The sequence below is a fragment of the Catharus ustulatus genome, chromosome 29 (assembly GCF_009819885.2).
Source record: "Catharus ustulatus isolate bCatUst1 chromosome 29, bCatUst1.pri.v2, whole genome shotgun sequence".
Lineage (NCBI taxonomy): Eukaryota > Metazoa > Chordata > Aves > Passeriformes > Turdidae > Catharus > Catharus ustulatus.
The window spans coordinates 3404737-3421637 of record NC_046249.1 but is presented as its reverse complement, the minus strand read 5'-3'; the positions used below and the strand labels follow the sequence as shown (position 1 = coordinate 3421637).

The 16901-nt window shown below is 57.3% G+C and overlaps 2 protein-coding genes and 1 non-coding gene across 4 annotated transcripts; 1 reads left to right on the top strand and 2 right to left on the bottom strand.

The window, feature by feature from the left end:
• Positions 1-663: 663 nt before the first annotated feature.
• MED16 (mediator complex subunit 16) lies at positions 664-8935 on the bottom strand. 2 transcript variants are annotated; one of them, XM_033082410.1, is made up of 15 exons: positions 8894-8935; positions 8480-8654; positions 7990-8097; positions 7702-7871; positions 6760-7191; positions 6398-6503; positions 5617-5772; positions 4823-5034; positions 4382-4588; positions 3757-3967; positions 3505-3638; positions 2954-3146; positions 2518-2734; positions 2084-2167; positions 664-1359 (listed from the first exon to the last, which is right to left on the bottom strand). In XM_033082410.1, the coding sequence occupies exons 2-15, from the start codon at positions 8613-8615 to the stop codon at positions 1233-1235; spliced, it is 2493 nt and encodes an 830-aa protein (XP_032938301.1). In that variant the 5' UTR covers positions 8616-8654; positions 8894-8935; the 3' UTR covers positions 664-1232. The 2 variants fall into 2 exon arrangements, with proteins under 2 accessions (XP_032938301.1, XP_032938302.1); XM_033082411.2 differs by lacking the exon at positions 8894-8935 and adding an exon at positions 8767-8887.
• A 295-nt stretch (positions 8936-9230) lies between these two features.
• LOC117008575 lies at positions 9231-9337 on the top strand. Its single transcript, XR_004420331.1, has one exon. It is a non-coding gene; the product is annotated as a U6 spliceosomal RNA (small nuclear RNA).
• A 104-nt stretch (positions 9338-9441) lies between these two features.
• On the bottom strand, positions 9442-16637 carry R3HDM4 (R3H domain containing 4). Its single transcript, XM_033082501.1, has 8 exons — positions 16458-16637; positions 14152-14306; positions 13560-13678; positions 12943-13066; positions 12450-12535; positions 11439-11524; positions 11071-11126; positions 9442-10417 (listed from the first exon to the last, which is right to left on the bottom strand). Exons 1-8 carry the CDS (start codon positions 16499-16501, stop codon positions 10314-10316), a joined length of 774 nt encoding a protein of 257 aa, XP_032938392.1. The 5' UTR covers positions 16502-16637; the 3' UTR covers positions 9442-10313.
• Positions 16638-16901: the final 264 nt, after the last annotated feature.

Sequence of the window (16901 nt, the reverse complement as noted above, 5' to 3'; positions counted from 1 at the left end):
GTCCCTAATTACCAGCAGAGCAGAGAGGGGGAGAGGTCTGTACAGCTCTTGCAGCTCTGTGCAGCAAAACATTTGCTGGAGTCGAGGGATGAACTCTGTCACCAGCTCCAGCTCTCAAGAATAATGAAATCACGGTTCCAGAGGGAAAGGAATGTACTAAGACTGGCTCACTCCCTCTCTTAAACGGTCTGTGGGGACCTGGAACTGCTGGCTGGGATTCAGCAGCAGAAGCCTCCAGGCTTTTCTCCCTAAGAGCTGAAGGACCCGTGGGAGAGGAGCGGGCCCAGATCACCCCCAGAGGGCTGGGGCTCCACAGGCACTGCCACGCTGGCTCCAGGGATTGTTATTTCCTGCCCGGGGCAGCAGCAGCTGAGGGCAACGGAGGGCAAAAGTCTGAAAGTTCAGATTTTTGGCTGGACCAGGAATGTTCCTCCTCTGGCATGCTCATGTCCAGCCTTGCTGAAGCTGCAGGCTTACACAACCCCATGATCTGATGCTTTTTCCTCAAGTGTCCATAAGGCAAACCTTGAAACCTTTCCCCTTTCCCTCTTCCCAAGGATGGTAGTTCCTTTCCCGACAGATGCTCTGGCAGCCCTCCCGTGGCTCCACTGCCCCGGCCCCATGCTGGGCAGCCACGTCACACCACAGACACAAAACACATGGTTCTGTACAAAATCAGGATAATTTTTATTTACATCAGTAAGAGGCAAAGGAAGGGTTCACTCCAGGCAGCAGCACTCATGTTCCTGCTCCCATCCAACACTGATGGGCACAAAGGAACCAACTCGTGTCTCAGGGACAAGTTTGCTGAGGACCAGGAGTGCCCAGCCCATGTGGCACTTCCCAAGCAGCCGGAGGCACAGGATGGATGTGAGGTACCAGCTGTGCTCCCCTCAGCTGGGATTTTGTTCCTCACCAGCTGCCCCATCACCACTCTCTGACCAGGCCAGGGCAGCTGCCAGGATGTCGCTGCTCTGCTGGCACAGCCCCAAAACACAGCCAGGCTCTCCCCTCCTGGGCCCCAAATGATGGGGAAACCTCTGGCATTCCTTTCCAGCTCTTCCCTGGTAAAAGAGGCTGAGCTCAGCTCTGTTTTCCAGCACAGCTCAACCAAGGACAAGAAACAGCAGCTTTTCCAGTAGGAGGGAGAGGAGCTGCCATTCCCTTGTCCCAAAATCTCCATGAAGGGAGCCCCGTGCAGCTCTTGGCCCCCACTGCACCCCAGGAAAGGCTCAGGAGTAGCTGAGGGGCATCTTCCTCCACAGCCCCCCACACAGGCAGTTCTTGATCCAGCGCTGCTCCCACTGCTTCACTGCTGTCACCTTGTTGGGTGACTTCAGCATGGTGACACAGCCACACCTGGGGGGACACGGAGGGTGCAGCCAGCCCAGGCAGCAGTGCAGAGCCAGCACTGCTGGGGTGCTGCATGGATCACACAGGGATCTGGGTATCCGTGGGGGAAACCAGCTCCTGTCATCTGCAGGTGACACTCGTGAGCACCAAAACCAGCTGAAACCAGCGAGCAGCAATACCGCTGAGGGCTCTGCTGGAGCTGCAGCCTGGCAAGGAACAGCCCCAGCTGCTGTTTATACATGAAACAACTGACAGTCATCTCACAAAAATGATCTGCTACAGAGGCTTTCTATTAAAATCAGTAATTAAAGCTAATTCAATCACATGACTTAGATGGATGTTTGTTCCCTGAGCCATTATCCTGAAATCCAGGCTCTCCCATGAGGGTGGATGAGTAGGGCAGCACGAAATGCAAGCCTGGTGGAAAGATGACTCCAAAATGGGAGCAGGGGCAGTGGGGTGATGTGTGCTATGACCACACAGGTGCTTTAATGACCAGACCCACAGAACTGGGCATCACATAAAGGGTCTCCTCCAGGCCAGATTACTTCAGGAGCTTTATCTGATCTCTTTGATTTTTAACCCAAGGGCCAGGCTGCAACAGTGCCACTCTCTGATAATGATGTGAGGCTGGGGACACCTTAACCACAATCCCAACTGGCCTCAGAGAGCTCCTGGAGGACACAGGACAGTCCAAGTCCTGCCAAGCTCTACTGCAGGTGTCACTTACCTGGTACACGACTTGCATTCCTCCGTTGGGTACGCGCCCAGGTGCAGCCGTCTCAGGTGGTCGATTTTGGGCTGTCCAGGGGCCCTGGGGAGGGAGAACAGAACTTTCCTAGAGTGTCATTTTCCATGAGCTGCTCCCAGGACATGGAGCTGCATCTCACTGGCCAACATGGCACAGGCTCTGCTCGCTTGCCCACCCAATGCCATGAGATTCGTTGTCACAATGACACAATTAATCACATTAATTAATGGGTTTTTTCCCCCCCATTTGCTATCACTTTTCAGTACTTAAAATTCCCAGCCCATCACAAGCTGAGAAATGGATTCAAGCAGAAAGGACAAACTGCTCTTGGGGGCAACAAGGAGACAAGCCAAACCTCAGAGCTGCCAAGACTCCTTGTCACCATGGCAGTGACTCATTCCAGGGGTTTGTACCTGACAAAGGCATCGAACTGGGAAGAGACAGTGTGGCCAACGAGCCCAGGAGCCTTCCCAAACTGCAGCCGAACCAGCTGCTTGTTCTGCAGCTTGCTGATGATGCCATCGTTGATGGGCAGCCAGTCAATGTTGGGAATGAGCAGCTGGCTGGGCAGGAGGCAGCACTCGTCGATCAGGGCATCATCGGGCTCTGTGATGTGATTTTCCTCACGACCTGCGTGGGAAACAAAGGAAAGAACCCTGTGACCTTTACATTTCTCCCTGAGAGCTCCAAAGAACTGCGTGCAGCCTCCTCCTCCACTGCCAACTCAGCCTGGAAAACAATAACCTTGGCAGCTGCACTTGCCCTTTCTCAATGTGCCAGACCCCCTCGGAGTCACGTCCCACCTCACTGCTGCAGGAATTACTGCCCAGGGGAACCAGCCACACTCACAGCACAGCCAGAGCTTGGTCAGGAGCCGGAAGAGCAGGGACATGCTGTCCTGGGTGTCCGAGGTTGCTGTGTACACAGGGAGGCAGCTGGGCTTCAGCAGCCCCCAGATGCGGATGACCACCATGAGCTCCCGGAACATGCCGAGGGACGCGCCGTCGCGCAGGAAGCTGTGCCCAGGGCGCACTGGGGAGCCCTGTGGGGGGACAGTGGTGTGGGTGGGGGTCACACCAGCCTGGGTGGGGGCTTACACCACCCCCAGCCAGCATACTTCATCCAGACAGCTCCTGCTTCCAGCAGCACACACCCTATGAACCCACTGCTGAAGGTGACGCTCCTGAGGAGCTGCAAGAGTGTCCCCAAATCCCCCCACATACTGTGCTGGTCACCAGACTCAGACAGGCATGGGAAGGGCCATTCTCTTAATTCTGCTGTCCCTTACTCCTCCCCAGTGCCTGTGCTGACAGGGCCCTGTGTGCCCTGGCTAAAGCTCCCCAGCACTGCCCATGGGTGCTTGTGTCCTCTCAGTGTGCTCCCAGCAGTCCAGGTCTCACCTGGTTGGGAAGGCTGGCCAGCAGGTAGAGCACAAAATCCCCCACCCACTGGATGAGCTGCTGTAGGGACTGCAACGTCGTCATCTCCAGCACAAACTCTTCTGTCTTCAGGTTAATCATCACCTTGTCAATGTCTGGGAGAGAAGGAAGACATTGCCTGGCTCAGGAAGATGGATCCAAACCTCACACTCTCCCTGCAGAGGTCACCCTTGTCCTCCTCCTCAAACCCAGGATGCTGTGAGCAGTCAGTACCTACATCCGTGATCTTGGAGCAGATCTCAGTGAGCCGGTCCCCAGGGCTCTTGTCAGGGGTGTTGAGGAAGTGTGGACGCAGCAGCGACTTCAGGGTGCAGCTGATGGCAATGAGGAAGAGCTTGGCATGGTAGTCACACACACGGGCAATGGTGCTGGAGGAGAGCTTGCACAGTGACGCCTTCATGGCAACGATGCGTGTGGAGAGCACCTGAGCCACAGGGAAACGCAGCAAAATGCACAAGGAGAGGCAGGAATTAGCATAAGCTCATTAAAGCTGCTGCTTTATTCTCTGCTTTCCCTTTCTGCTGCAGGAGTGACAGGAACAGTGAATGCTGCACACGTGAGAGCTGTGCTGGGCACGTGCTGCTGTTCCCAGAATCTGCCAAAAATAGATTTCACCATCTCACCCCAAGTTCCCCACAGGTAGAGACCCTGCTGATGTCAGTGAAAGTGAACGCTGCTGACACTGCAGCTCCTCCCAGCTCCATCACTGCCTGAGCCAGGCACCCAGAGAGCACAGCAGGCAGAATCACCAATGTCCTGAGGACTGGCACTGGCTGCTCCCCACTCCAAGTCCCTCAGTGTCCCCATGCCCACCAGGGAGTGAGCCGAGAGCTCCCACCTGCTGCAGGGCCGCGTTCTGACGCATGTACTCCTCGTGCAGCTTCTCCACCAGGTTCTGCACCATGCTGGGCTGGACGTGGAGCAGGATGTCCCACCAGTCATAGCCTGTCACCATGCAGTACTCCAACAGGAACAGCAAGTGCCGCAGGGACATGTTCATGTCCAGCACGTGGCCCATGGAGGGGGAGATGCGGAGCATGCTCAGCTTGAAGGGAGGAATTAAAGGGAAACTGGCTTCAGCAGTGGGCTTGAAATCACCCCACAAAGCTACAACACAACATGAGGCCCAATGAAGCTCAGCCCTGACCTAGTGACAGTTTCTGCACTGAAGGGATACATCATGGGATCTCACAGCTGAAATTTCCAGCGTTTTCTGAGCAGCCCATCAAATCTCAGAGAGCCCATGTGAGAAATAACCCGACCATAAGAGAGCACCAACCTTCCCATGACTGTCCACACCAGCCAGGGCCAGAGATGTCCAGGAGAGCTGCATGGCCTTGAAGTGCACCAGGGGCCCCGTGGTGCGCGGGCGCTTCAGGGCCGGCTCGTCCACGGGGCGCTGCGAGGAGGAGCCGTAGAACACGGCCATCATCTGCAGGGACAGCCGGTGCACGATGTGCACACTGCCATCATGGAAAGCCAAGGCCAGGCCTGGAGACAGGAGACAAGTGAGCACAAAGACATCAGACACAACTCCATTTTCACAGCTCTTGTATGTCTGTGTTTGTCTTCTGCATTGTTGTTAAGAAGATCTATTTTATGCTGAAATTCTTAAAATAATGAAGGTACAAAACATTTTATACCTGATTTGAATAGATACAACTTACATTTAACAATCTGTTATAACTCAAGTATCAGCAGACACTTATTCAAATATCAACATTAAATTTTAGTTTTCCTACAGTTAATTGTTTTAAAAATAGCCTCTAAAGTCTTTGCAATGCCTACATTATGATTTTATAAGTTTTGAATCAGCTCCTCCCAGTGTGGAAGAGCCCTTGCCCAAAGCAGTGGCCTCCACTGAAGCCCATGGAGAACCCAAAGGGCTGGGGGCTCACAGCCCTGCCATCAGCATTTCACAGCTTCTTCCCACAACGAGACACTGGCTGGGAAGACATCCTGTTTGAAAGCTTTCCTTCAGCATTCCACGTGCTTTACTTCAGCTACAGCTCAGGTGGTGAAACTCTGGGCAAAAGCCACATGTTTAGGACCAAGACAACAAGAATTCCTTACCCAGCCCAGGGAAGAACTTGGTGTCGTTTGCCACCTTCAGGTCGGTGTTGGTCAGGGAGATTGGCAGCTTTGGCAGCGCCACGGCCGACACCCGGTCCAGGTCGTTGGTGGCAGACAGGATCCTCCACTTCAAGATCATGGGCTGCTTGTCTCCCACTTGGGAAAAGAAGCAAATGAGTGAGAATTTTGTCCCTGAGAGATCAGAAAATCCACCCCTCATTTCTGCCCACACTCCCCCAAGCACGATCACAGATCAGGCACTGCTATATTTCCCATATATTTCCCTCATATTTCTCTATTTTTTTTCTGAATTATACAAACAACATGTTTTGCTAAATCTCTTTTGATGGGAAGCTCTGCTGTGGGTGATTAAGATCCTTATATACAATAATCCTTTATATTTCACCAAACAAACTACCCCGATTAATTCAGCTCTATGTGAGATCAGGTGGAGCCCAGGCAGCCAGGGCAGGGGATTAATCCAGCTCTGCTGCTCAATCCTGGTCCTTTGGGAACCTCTGCTACACTGGCAGCAGGAAGGGCAGCTGTGCAGCAACACACAGAAAATGCTTTTTATCAACTGAAAGCAACAACCAAACCCCTTCCTGGAAACAGCAAGTTGCTGCCTATGAATGCAAACAGACAGAATGGACTGAGAACACCTGAAAATAAAAATGAGATTCTGAATAATCCCATATATGGGATAATGAATGTGAGAAAGTGTGCTGCTTTTTATCTCAGACCAAGCTGCTGCTCTTCAGTCCCCAGTGCAGGCACTTACCCACAGGAGAGATTTGCTGGAAGATGTTGTTGACAGGCAGGCCCTCCTTCCTTAGGGACCAGCACTCCACGATGCTGTTGTTTTGGTTGGAAGCACAAAGCAGCACCTGCAGAACAGAGAGCCCCACCACAAGCATCACAACAGGGAGAACACTGCCCTGGTCATTCCCACCCTCCATTTCCAGGGTCCTGCTCCCACTCAGGTCAGCAAAAAAGCAGAGGATCAAATCAGTGGGAGGTGATGGTGAGGTCCCTAATTCCCCCCCAGAAGCACAGCTAGGAATGCCAAGGGTATTGCAGGAGATGCTGGTCATCTCCAGACTGCCCAAGGAAGGCCAGGTGGAGCAAAGAGCAGCTGCCCACCTGCTCTGACATGTCCCGAGCCAGGAATTTCAGGTGGGTGATGGCCGGGTACTTGTCCTTGCGCGCGGGGTCCGTGGTGCAGCGCATGAAGAGGGACGGCAGGATCTCGGTGTCAATCTTGCACTTCTCGTTCACCACGCTGACACAGACCTTGTAGAACTGCACGGGGGACGTGCTGCTGCCATCAGACGTGGCCACCACGATGTTGCCCCCGCCCGTGAAGGCGACGTCGGCCAAGGCCACGCGGCAGCGGAGGCGGCACAGGCTCTCGGTGGCCGTCAGCACCTGCCCGTTGGGCTTGAGGAGGGACACGGTGACCAGTCCACTGATGGTCACTGCAATCCAGCCCTCCATGGGCTTCCCACCGAACAGCGTCAGCGACGGAGAGAATTTCACCCGGGAAAACTTCTCACCAAAGTTCGAGGCTCCAGACTGTAACAAAGGTCAACAAAATCTAAGTGTTTGCACCCAAAATTTCTGCCTGAACAGCTCTTCTTGTGGGAGACAGATAGGATTTATGTGGGACATTCCAAGTTAAAAAAATATAAGCAGGAACTTTTGTGCTTGGCAGCTTTGGGCTTTCAGAGTCTGCAGAATCACACACGTTTCCAAACAAGGAGCTCATCTCTGTGTCCAAATCCCTGGATCAAACCTTAGCACACTGAATTCATGTCCTCTGAATTCCCAGAGGTAGGGAAAGAACTGCTCTATCTCCATGCTCCTGCCTAGAACTGAGGTACCAGACTAAGGGAGACACACCAAGAGAAACAAGGCTCCAATCCCCCTCAGAATTCAGCAAGAACCAGGGATCTGACTTCTCTTCCACTGGAAAAACTCCCCAAGGCCACAAGAGAGCCCAGAGAACACAGGCAAGATCCTGAGTTCCTTGCCAAGACCCGAGCCAGAGTTCCAGTCCAGATCCCTCCCAAAGCTGAGACAAACCTTCTCCACGTGCAGCGCCAGCTTGACTCCGTTGTGCAGCCAGGACAGGGCCACCACCGGGTCCCCCTCCACCACGCTGCCCACCGTGTTCTCCCAGCTGTTGGCCAGGTGATCTGTCATGCTCCAGCACTTGATGTGGCCGTCAGCATCTGCCGAGAGCAGCCTGGAGCCTGTGACAACGGCACTGCTTGAGAACAGCAGGAACAGCCAAATCCCCACAAGGAATCGCTTTGGGACACGCACAGCATGGGTGGGACACAGCAACAATGAGGAGGGATCCCAACCCACCTGACTGATCCCACTCCAAACATGTGATGACTTCAGTGTGGCCCGAGTTGACAGAGTAGACGTCCCAGGGGTGCTCGGTGTCGATGATATGGACCATGTGGGTGAGATCTGCATGGACACACAAGTGACTCCCTGCCCCTTGTCATTGTTTCTGAGCCTCACAGCCTCAGCTAATACAGAGAAAACATAAAATATTTTATAGAAATTATCTGGGGTAGCGTAGCAACTGTGCTTGGAACTCAGGGATGGACCAGACACCAACGTGGGCCTGGTCCTGGTTTAGGGAAATTGGTCCTGGCTTAGGGGAACCAAACCCACTCCCCGGGACCAAACGTGTGTTAGACACTGCCAGAGGCTGAGGGATGGAAGGAAACGAGGAGCAGCAGCCGGCACTATGAGGGGCAGGGAACAGCTCCGGCCCAGCGGATCCGGGACTTTCCCGAGAGCACCGGGAGCTCGCAGGAGAGATTCCCCAAGAGGCACGCGGTACCTTTCTCCTCCTCATTGCGGAGGTCGGTGGTGAAGGCGATGAGGTTGCGGCAGGACCAGGCGCACACGAGGGGGATGGAAGGGCAGTGGTTGCTCTTGGGCTTCTTCTCCCACTCGCACACGTACGCCAGGTCCATCCCGGCCCAGGAGGGGACACGGGACAGCCTCGGTCCTGCCTGGGGGCGACACAAGGCACAGTCCCCGGGACACGGGTGGGGACAGCGCCGCACCGGGAGAGACCCAGGTGGTCCCGGGGGCAGGAGGAGGGAGCGGGCCGCGGGTACCGACCCTACGGCGGGGGGAGAGTGTGGGCGGGAGGGTCCCAGGGACGGACTCCGGGTGGTGCCGGAGGTTGCCTGGGATCGCGGGAAGGTCACAGGAGGCTCCCCGGTGTTCCCGGCCCGGCCGCACTCACCGGTGGCCGCCGCCTCCCGCCGCTCCCCAGGACCCCAGCGCCTCTGCGGGCTGCCCGTCCCGCGCCTGCGCCGCGCGCTCAGGCACCGCCGCGGACACCCTCAGAGCACAGCTAATTAGCATAACAAACTACCCAGAACCCATCGGGCAGACGTAGCAAATATAATCGCAGATTTGGGACATGTTGGGGGAAATTAGAAGAAATTAAGGGGACGAAACACTAAAGAAAATCTAGAAAGATCATTTTACGTTAAATATCGAGCCAACCAGTAGTCACCCTAAGGAAACTATGTTGGCTTTCCCAGCCTTTAAATACCGCTGAGATTACCCCTTGATTCGTGCTCGCTTCGGCAGCACATATACTAAAATTGGAACGATACAGAGAAGATTAGCATGGCCCCTGCGCAAGGATGACACGCAAATTCGTGAAGCGTTCCATATTTTTCGCACCTCCCCGCACCCACTTTTTGCCACCCGCGCCCAGCCGGCTGCCCCGCGACACCTCCCTAGCCTCCTCCCCGTCCCCAAGGAAAGAAAGACAGAGCCGGAGCAGGGGAGCACCGTCTTTATTGTTCCTGAACGCGCCCGTACCCGAGTCACATCAGCAAAGGAGGCGCGAGGGGCTCCCCTGGGTCTGGGGGTCCCCACGGTTAATGGCAGTCGGTGTCGTCATGGGACAGAGCAACCAGCAAAGAGCACCCAGGGCACACCCTGCGAGCAACCCTTGGCACAAGCCAGGGACACGGGGGACACACAGAGGCACCCCCAAAATGCCCCATCTGCCCCCATGGCAGCTGTGGACAAGCAGAGAGAGCCCCGAAGGGAGCTGCACCTCTCCAGCACGCACACACACACACACTCATGTAAATATACACACACGTGATAAAAAACACAAGCTATATTACACTTAAAAACAGCCCCGTCGCGCGGGCAGGGCGCAGGGTGTGGGGCAAAAGTACCCGGAGCTCCGCACACCGCGCCCTGCCCGAGGGGGCCGAGCCCCCCTGGACACCCCGTGGGCGCGGGGCTGCGGCTGCGGGAACGCGGCAGCCCCCGGGCTCTTCCGCCGGCTCAGCGATTGCTCAGCAGCCGCCAGGAGCTGTTTCACCGCAGAAAAATCTGGACCGAAATCACCCCACGAGCGTCAGCGCCAGAGGGGGGCTGGCCCCGCCTGATTATTTTTAAAAACACCTGGGTTATAAATAGACACACAAACAGTTCCAGGAGGGCTGCGCGGGGAGCGGGGCGGGCGAGAGGCACCTGCTCCTCGGGCAGGGCACAGCCACAAACCCCCGGCTCTGCCCCGACGGGCAGCGGCTGCTGGAGCAGGGGAAGAGCCGGGGGTCCGAGGGCTGCACAAGGGCTGCAGGGCCGGGAGAGGCTGCAGCGGACACACGAGGGGCTGGGCAGCTGTCGGGGCATCAGCTCATCTGCCCCAGGTAGTCTGAGAGCAGCAGCTCGGGGGGCAGGAACACGCGGTGTTTGTTGCTCACTTTCATCTGACGTTTCCCTTCGATGTCCGAACCTGCGGGTGGGATGGAGTGGTCAGCACACCCCTGGTTCCCCCGATCTCGGGGGTCTCCAGCACGGCGCTCCCAGCCCAGCCACCGCCCTCCCCTCCTCCCTGGGGATCGGCTCCTCCGTGCTCTGTCCCCTCCGTCCCCAGCCGAGTCCCCGCCGCCACCATGGGCTCGCTCCCCATCATTATCGCTTTCAGGCTGTTTGCCACAAGCGGCTCCTAATGAAACGCGGAGCCTCTGGAGGGATGGAGCCTGATCCCTTCCCTGCCTTGGCAACAAAACCTTCTGGGAGCCCCAGGGCAGTGCCAGAGCGCGGCTGCTCCTCGGGAGGAGGAAGCAGCTGCAGGAGAGGGAACCTCGCGAGCAGATTCTTGCTTTGGAGCAGCCAAATTTCCCGTCAGAGCTGGGTCCGGCTGATCCCCGGCTCTGTGGCTGCGCTGGTGACCACGGCCGGGGCTGCCGAGGGAGCTGCGGTGGGGAGGAAGCAGGCGGGGGTGGGGACCGAGGGGTTATCTGTGAGCCCCAGGGCGAGGTGGGGCCGGGAGGAGGAAGGGAGGAAAAGGCTGAGCTGGAGAGGAGAGATAGGGATGGAAAGAAGGGGAAAAACAAAAACAAAATCAAAATCAAAATTAAAAACAAGCAGACACGCGGCTCTTACTGGCAGAGACGAGATCCATGTACTGGCAGAGTGCGTGGAGCAGGAGCCGCTCAAAGCTGGGGGAGAGAGGACAGCGTTAGAGCCAATGTGTCTGACCAGTGTGTCCCACAGGCTGCTCTGCCCTCCCTCCTCCCGGGCACCCACAGAGCAGATGGGGAGCACAAAGTGCCACAAGCCCCTACACAGGGATCCCCAGGTGCATCCCTCCCTCAGGAGCTCCATGGGGACCAGGCCAGGTGGGTGTCCCCAGGTGGAGACTCAGGCCTTGGGACAGGGGTCTCCTGTGCTCCCCAAAGCCCTCTGCAGCCTGGGGCAGACCTGGGGCACAGGGAACCGCAGAGACCATCTCCCCTGAGATGGGGAAATACCTGTTGTCCATCAGTGCTGTGTAGACAGAGTGGGGTGTGACAGAGAAGAAGGCCAGCAGCTCTTCCTCCAGCCCCTCCAGCGTTCCCTGTGAAGAGAAGCAGGGGCTGAGCGAGGAAGGAGCAATGGTGGGCACAGCCCTGGCACAACTGACTCCCCAGGACTTACTGCCAGCAGCTCCTGGGCAAGTTATCTGGATAGGAGACAGCAGGGAGAGGAGACATCTCCCATCTCCAGCCCCTGAGGCAGGGAAGGATCCGGCTCCTGCCAACTCCACACTTTGTGTGCCAAGGGCTGGCACCATCCCTCGTGCTCAGAGCAGCCAGGAGAGCCTTGTGCCTCCTGACAGCCAAAGCTCAGTGCTCTGCTGGTCTCCAAAGCACTGTGACCCCAGAGACGAGCAGCACACAAGTCTCGTTTGAAGACAAACAAGCCAGTGGGCAGGAGGAGCCCTGGCTGCATTTAGAAGTTCTAATTAGCACCAGAAAAACAAACAAAGCCCCACAGAGCAGAGAGAGCAGGGAGCCAGCACCCCCAGGGCTGGTAGAGCCAATGTCTGGGCAGGCAGTGCAGGGCTGCACTCACCTCTCTCCTTCCTGCTCAGCACTTGGTGCACTTTTACCCCCTTTCAAAACACGTTGGAGTTTTCCCAAATAGCTTTGTATAGGTCACGGTGAATGTGACCCAAATGTTCCACTGCTGTCCCCATGCACAAAAATGCCTGGTTTCACCTGTCACCTGCTGGTCATTGCACAGAGACTGGAAACTACTAAAAAAAGCCCTCTAACTGCCAGAAAGATCTGAACTGAGCTAGGAAAACCCATCTGCCAGGAGCAGGATGTCTGTCTGCAACCAGCCACCGCTGCAGAGTCACACAAGCACCGGATCACATTCCCAGGAGCTCCTCTGAAATCTGGCACTGCCCTGCACAGGGTCAGGGCACAGCTCTGGGGATGTGGCTGTGGAGTGACCCCTGCCAGCCCCAGCCCTGCTGTCCCAGGCCCCCAGCTCACCATGGGGATCCGGCCCCGCTTCAGGGTGGCGCGCAGGCGGCGGCTGATGCGCTGGAAACACTCCTGGGGTGTGTAGGCTGGGAGCTCTGGAGAAGGGAGAAGGGATTCAGGCACAGCTCACAGCTCCAGAGCCTGCAGCGTCACCTTTGGGAGGATTCAGTGTCCCCCCAGCTGCCCTGCAGGCCCCCCTGGCCACCCCTTTCACACAACACACTCCCCAGCACAGGAGTTTTGGGGCTGCAGAGATTTGGGGGTGTGACATTGGGGATGGATGCTGTGGCCACTTCTGGCTCCCACAACCCCTCCCTGGTCCATGGTGGAGGTTTGCAGGCATAATTCCCCCACTGCCACACCCATGGGGTGGGCTCAGGCATCTCCTGACTTCACCATTAACAAGGAGTGGGTGCAGCCCTCAAGGAAGGTCACCCTTCCCAGAATGTACACAAGGAAGGAAAGGGAGGGGCTGTCCCCACCCTGCGTCCCCTCCCAGCACCTTTCCACTTGTCTTCATTCTTGACAGGCAGCTTCCTCCTGTGCTTCTTCCTGGCCTCCTCCTCCAGGTACAGCAGGACCCGCTCCTGCTCTTCTCCTGACCGGTTCATGAAGTCGTTCCAGATCTGACAAGAGAAGCCACCAAGCCCCACTACGGAGGTCTGTGGGGAGCACCAGGCAGTGCACGGCCACCCAGGGCCCCTCCCCACACTCCATGAGCCCCCTCCTCACCCATTTGTCCCCAAGGATGACCCTGAGCACCGCACCACGGAGAGGCCACGTTTCAAAACACCCGGTTACAGGGCCAGTGTGAGGAAATGGGGGTTTGGCAAGGGGCTTGTGGCAGAGGAAGTGCTGCAGCTCACCAGGCTGCTCTGCAGGCACAACTCTTCATGACAGGATCTGCCTGGAGATTCCCCCACCCCATGGACAGGGGGCCTCAGGACCCCATCACCCCCTGGCACACAGCAGATCCCACAGATCCCAGCCTGACACCAGACCAGGCAGAAGCTGGGGCGCAGCAGCTCAGGCCAGGAAGGCAGAGGGATGAAGTACAAGCATGTCATGCCATGCCAGAGCCCCCCAGTGAGCCCCAAGCCAGTGGGTGGCTGTACCTACCTCCACATAGGTCTCATTGTTACAGGCCTCAGTGAAGATGCTGGGGGGAGCTGAGTGGGTGAGCTCTCCCTCGTCACTCCCGCAGTCATCCTGCTCCAGAAGGGTCATCAGGTAGCGAGCTGGGGGGAAGAGCAAAGCCTGAGAGGGGAGGAAGCACCTCCAGAGAGGCCCCTTGCCTCTTGGAGGAAACAAGGCACCATGAACTAAAATGTACAAACCCATTTTTAAAAGCTTTTTCACCCATGATGTTAAATTCAATCCGTCAAACAGATCATCTAACCAAATTCCATCATCAATTCTCATCTTTGCTACACCTTCCTTGAGTTGTATGTTCTTGTGGATGGATTCTGAATGATCAGATAAATTTATACAACACATTCCTTCAAAATCTTCACATCCATGTGCTAATAAAAGAAAACCAATTGCAGCCCTGCTCTCCAAAGTTGCATGTTTATTACTGTTAACATCTGTTAGCATGTCACTCAGTGCAAGGGAAGTAGAACTGATCTCTTTACAGGTTCCCTCGCCCAGTACACCCCTGCCTGCCAAGGTTGTCCTTGCCCTGGAGAAGAGACCCTGGCCAGCTCCTTACTGTTCTCCAGCCTCTGGAGGCTCTTGCGGCCCTTGGCCCTCGGGATGAGGTCGGAGTTGCGGATGGCCTTGTTGATGTAATACTGCTTCCTCTTGGACGGGGAGAACCGCTTGGACGGGGAGTCCTCCAGCAGGGGCAGGCAGTCCTCGATCCTCCTGCAGGGACACAGCAGGAGGGGTGAGCCCACCTGGGGCAGCTACAGCGGTGTGAGGATGGGGGGACATGGGGCATCAGAGCATCAGTCCCGTTGTTACTGCAACTGGCACCGCATCCTCCCACGGGGACTGTCCCCCTCGGGTCACCGCCACTTCCAAGGGCTGGCTCTGCTCAAAGCAGCTGTGTGTCAGCACTGGAACGGCCAGCTAATTAACCTGGGTAATTAATGAAGCAAAACGATGGATGCATTCCTGCTGGGGCCCTGCTGCACCTCACGCTCACCAGGTGCTGGCCAGATTGGCGGCAGCCCTGCCATTCCTTATTGAGGGCAGCAGGAACACTGCCCCAGCCATGGGGCACCCAAAGGCTCTTGGCCTCTGCTCCCAACATGGTCAGGGCGTTGCTTAATCACAGGCACAACTTAGGAATGACCATAAAACTGAGGCACTTCATGGGAAAATGAAGCCACACGACGAGCGAGCAGCTCGCTGGGTGCCAAACGCAACTGCTTGGGTTTCAAAGTTTACTAAACGCCAAAGACAGGAAGTTTCACTGCCTTCACTTCTGAAGGAGCTTCCCCTCAGGGTTGTGTTGGTTTCCTTTAGTGCAGCAGAAGGTGGGGGAGAAAATCGACAGCCCCAAAACAAACCCTGGACTGTCCATCCAGGACAAGGAGCACGGCTGCCCAGAGTGACCACTGTTTCCACTGCCACGACAGCACCACAGCCTTGCTCTACCCACAGGGCCATGTCCCCACAGTGTCCCCTTTTCTCCAGCATTCTGGGGCTGGTGGGAACCTGCAATCAGGTCCCAGCAGAGCTGATTTGGGCACAGGGCAGAGCAGGCTGTGCTGTCCGATTGCAGCCTGGGCCAACAGCCAGCTGCTCGCCCTGGCCAAAACCTTGATTTTTTTTTCCTTTTGCCTGTATAGGGACAGTGATACAGTCTCAGCTGCTGCGAGGGGGTAGAGAAACAACCACCCCCTTCCAAGCTGGAGGTAAAACTGTGACAAAGGTGGGCTTGGAAACAATAAGAGACTCAGGTATCAAGGCAATGCCCAGAGGATGGGTGGGGAGTAACCCAACCTGCCACAGCGAGCAAGGAGGGCTGGTGGATCAAGTTGTGATACAAAGATGGTTACAAAAACCTGAACAAACAGAAGGAGTCACCTTACGCTGGCCCCAGCTCGGGGGTTTGAGTACACAGCTGTGAACCCGGCACTCCCTGGATCCTGCACAGCCCCAGAAAGGGATGTCAAAATCCAGTGTCAGCAGCGTGGGAGCACCCCCGGGACCCCACAGGACCCCCTGAGCCCTGTGGCTGGGAGGGGAACAGGCTGAGCCACTCGACTCTCTTCCTGAAGCCTCCAGGGCTTTTTGTGGCTGCCCTGGCACCCGGCACTGCCACGTCTGCCCTGGCATTGCCACCTCCGCCCAGTGCCAACCTGGAGGTTCACAGGGGACACTGACCTCGGGTCACTGCCCACGGAGGGAGTGACCGGTGTCGGACAAGCATCGGTACCCTCTGAGTCAGGGTCCGGTGACCAGCTGGGTCAGGCTGAGAAGGGACCCCAGGAGAGGTCATTCCTGGGGTACCACAGCAAACCATAACCCCAGGGCAATGGGTCCAGCAACTCCGGGGACACGGGAGCACGGACAGATTCGTGGCTTCTCCTCCACGTCCCATTTCCAGGCAGAGAACGAGCCTGGAAGAGGAACTTGTTCTCTGCCGGGGGATTTCTGATCTATTCCTGTCATTTGCCCTTTGGCAGCAGAACGTAGCAGGGACCTGCAGAGCAAAGTCGCGGCCGGACAGCCGGGGCTGTCAGTGACAGCTCCGTCCCGCAGGGTCCCCGGTAAAACCGTGCAGGAGCGGAGGGCTCCAGCCCAACCCCGAAACCACGAGAGACCCCGGCCCGTGTCGCCAGCCCCGGTGACCGGGAGCACCGTGACCTCGACGGGATAAACACTAATTATAAGGCTCATTATCGCGGTGCCGGGCTGTGCTCTGACACCGCCCCGGGGCCGGGGAGCTGGGGACGGGCTGTCCCGGGAGGCACCGCCGCCGTTCCCCGCCCGCACTGCCAGCCCGGGGGGCTCCGGCCCGGCCCGACCGCCCCACGGCCCGCCCGGCCCCGGGCCCGCACTCACGGGAACGGCTCCTCGGGGCCCGCGCCGCCCCGCAGCACCACCATGGCCCGCTGGGACTGGGACGGGGACGGTGACCAGAACCAGAACCAGGACCGGGACCGGGACCGGGACCTTCTTCCGCCTCCTCCACCCCCGGCCCGCACCGGCGGCACCGGGCCCGGCACCGCCCGCGGGAAGTGACGTCACGGGGGCGGGAGCACGGGAGCCCCACCCCGGGCGTCGCGGGAGGTGGGGCACCGGGGGTGCTTCGGGGAGCCCCTGGAACCGGGGTTCGGCGGCTGCCGCACCCCATTAACCCCGAGTGAATCCCCGCTGTTCCCCGTTACCTCCCTCGTTAATCCCCATGAACCTCCAGTTAATCCCCGTTAAAGCTCCATTAACCTCCGTTAACCCCGTTAAACCCCCCCATGGCCCCCAGTTAACCGCCCGCTCCCCGCGGTTCTA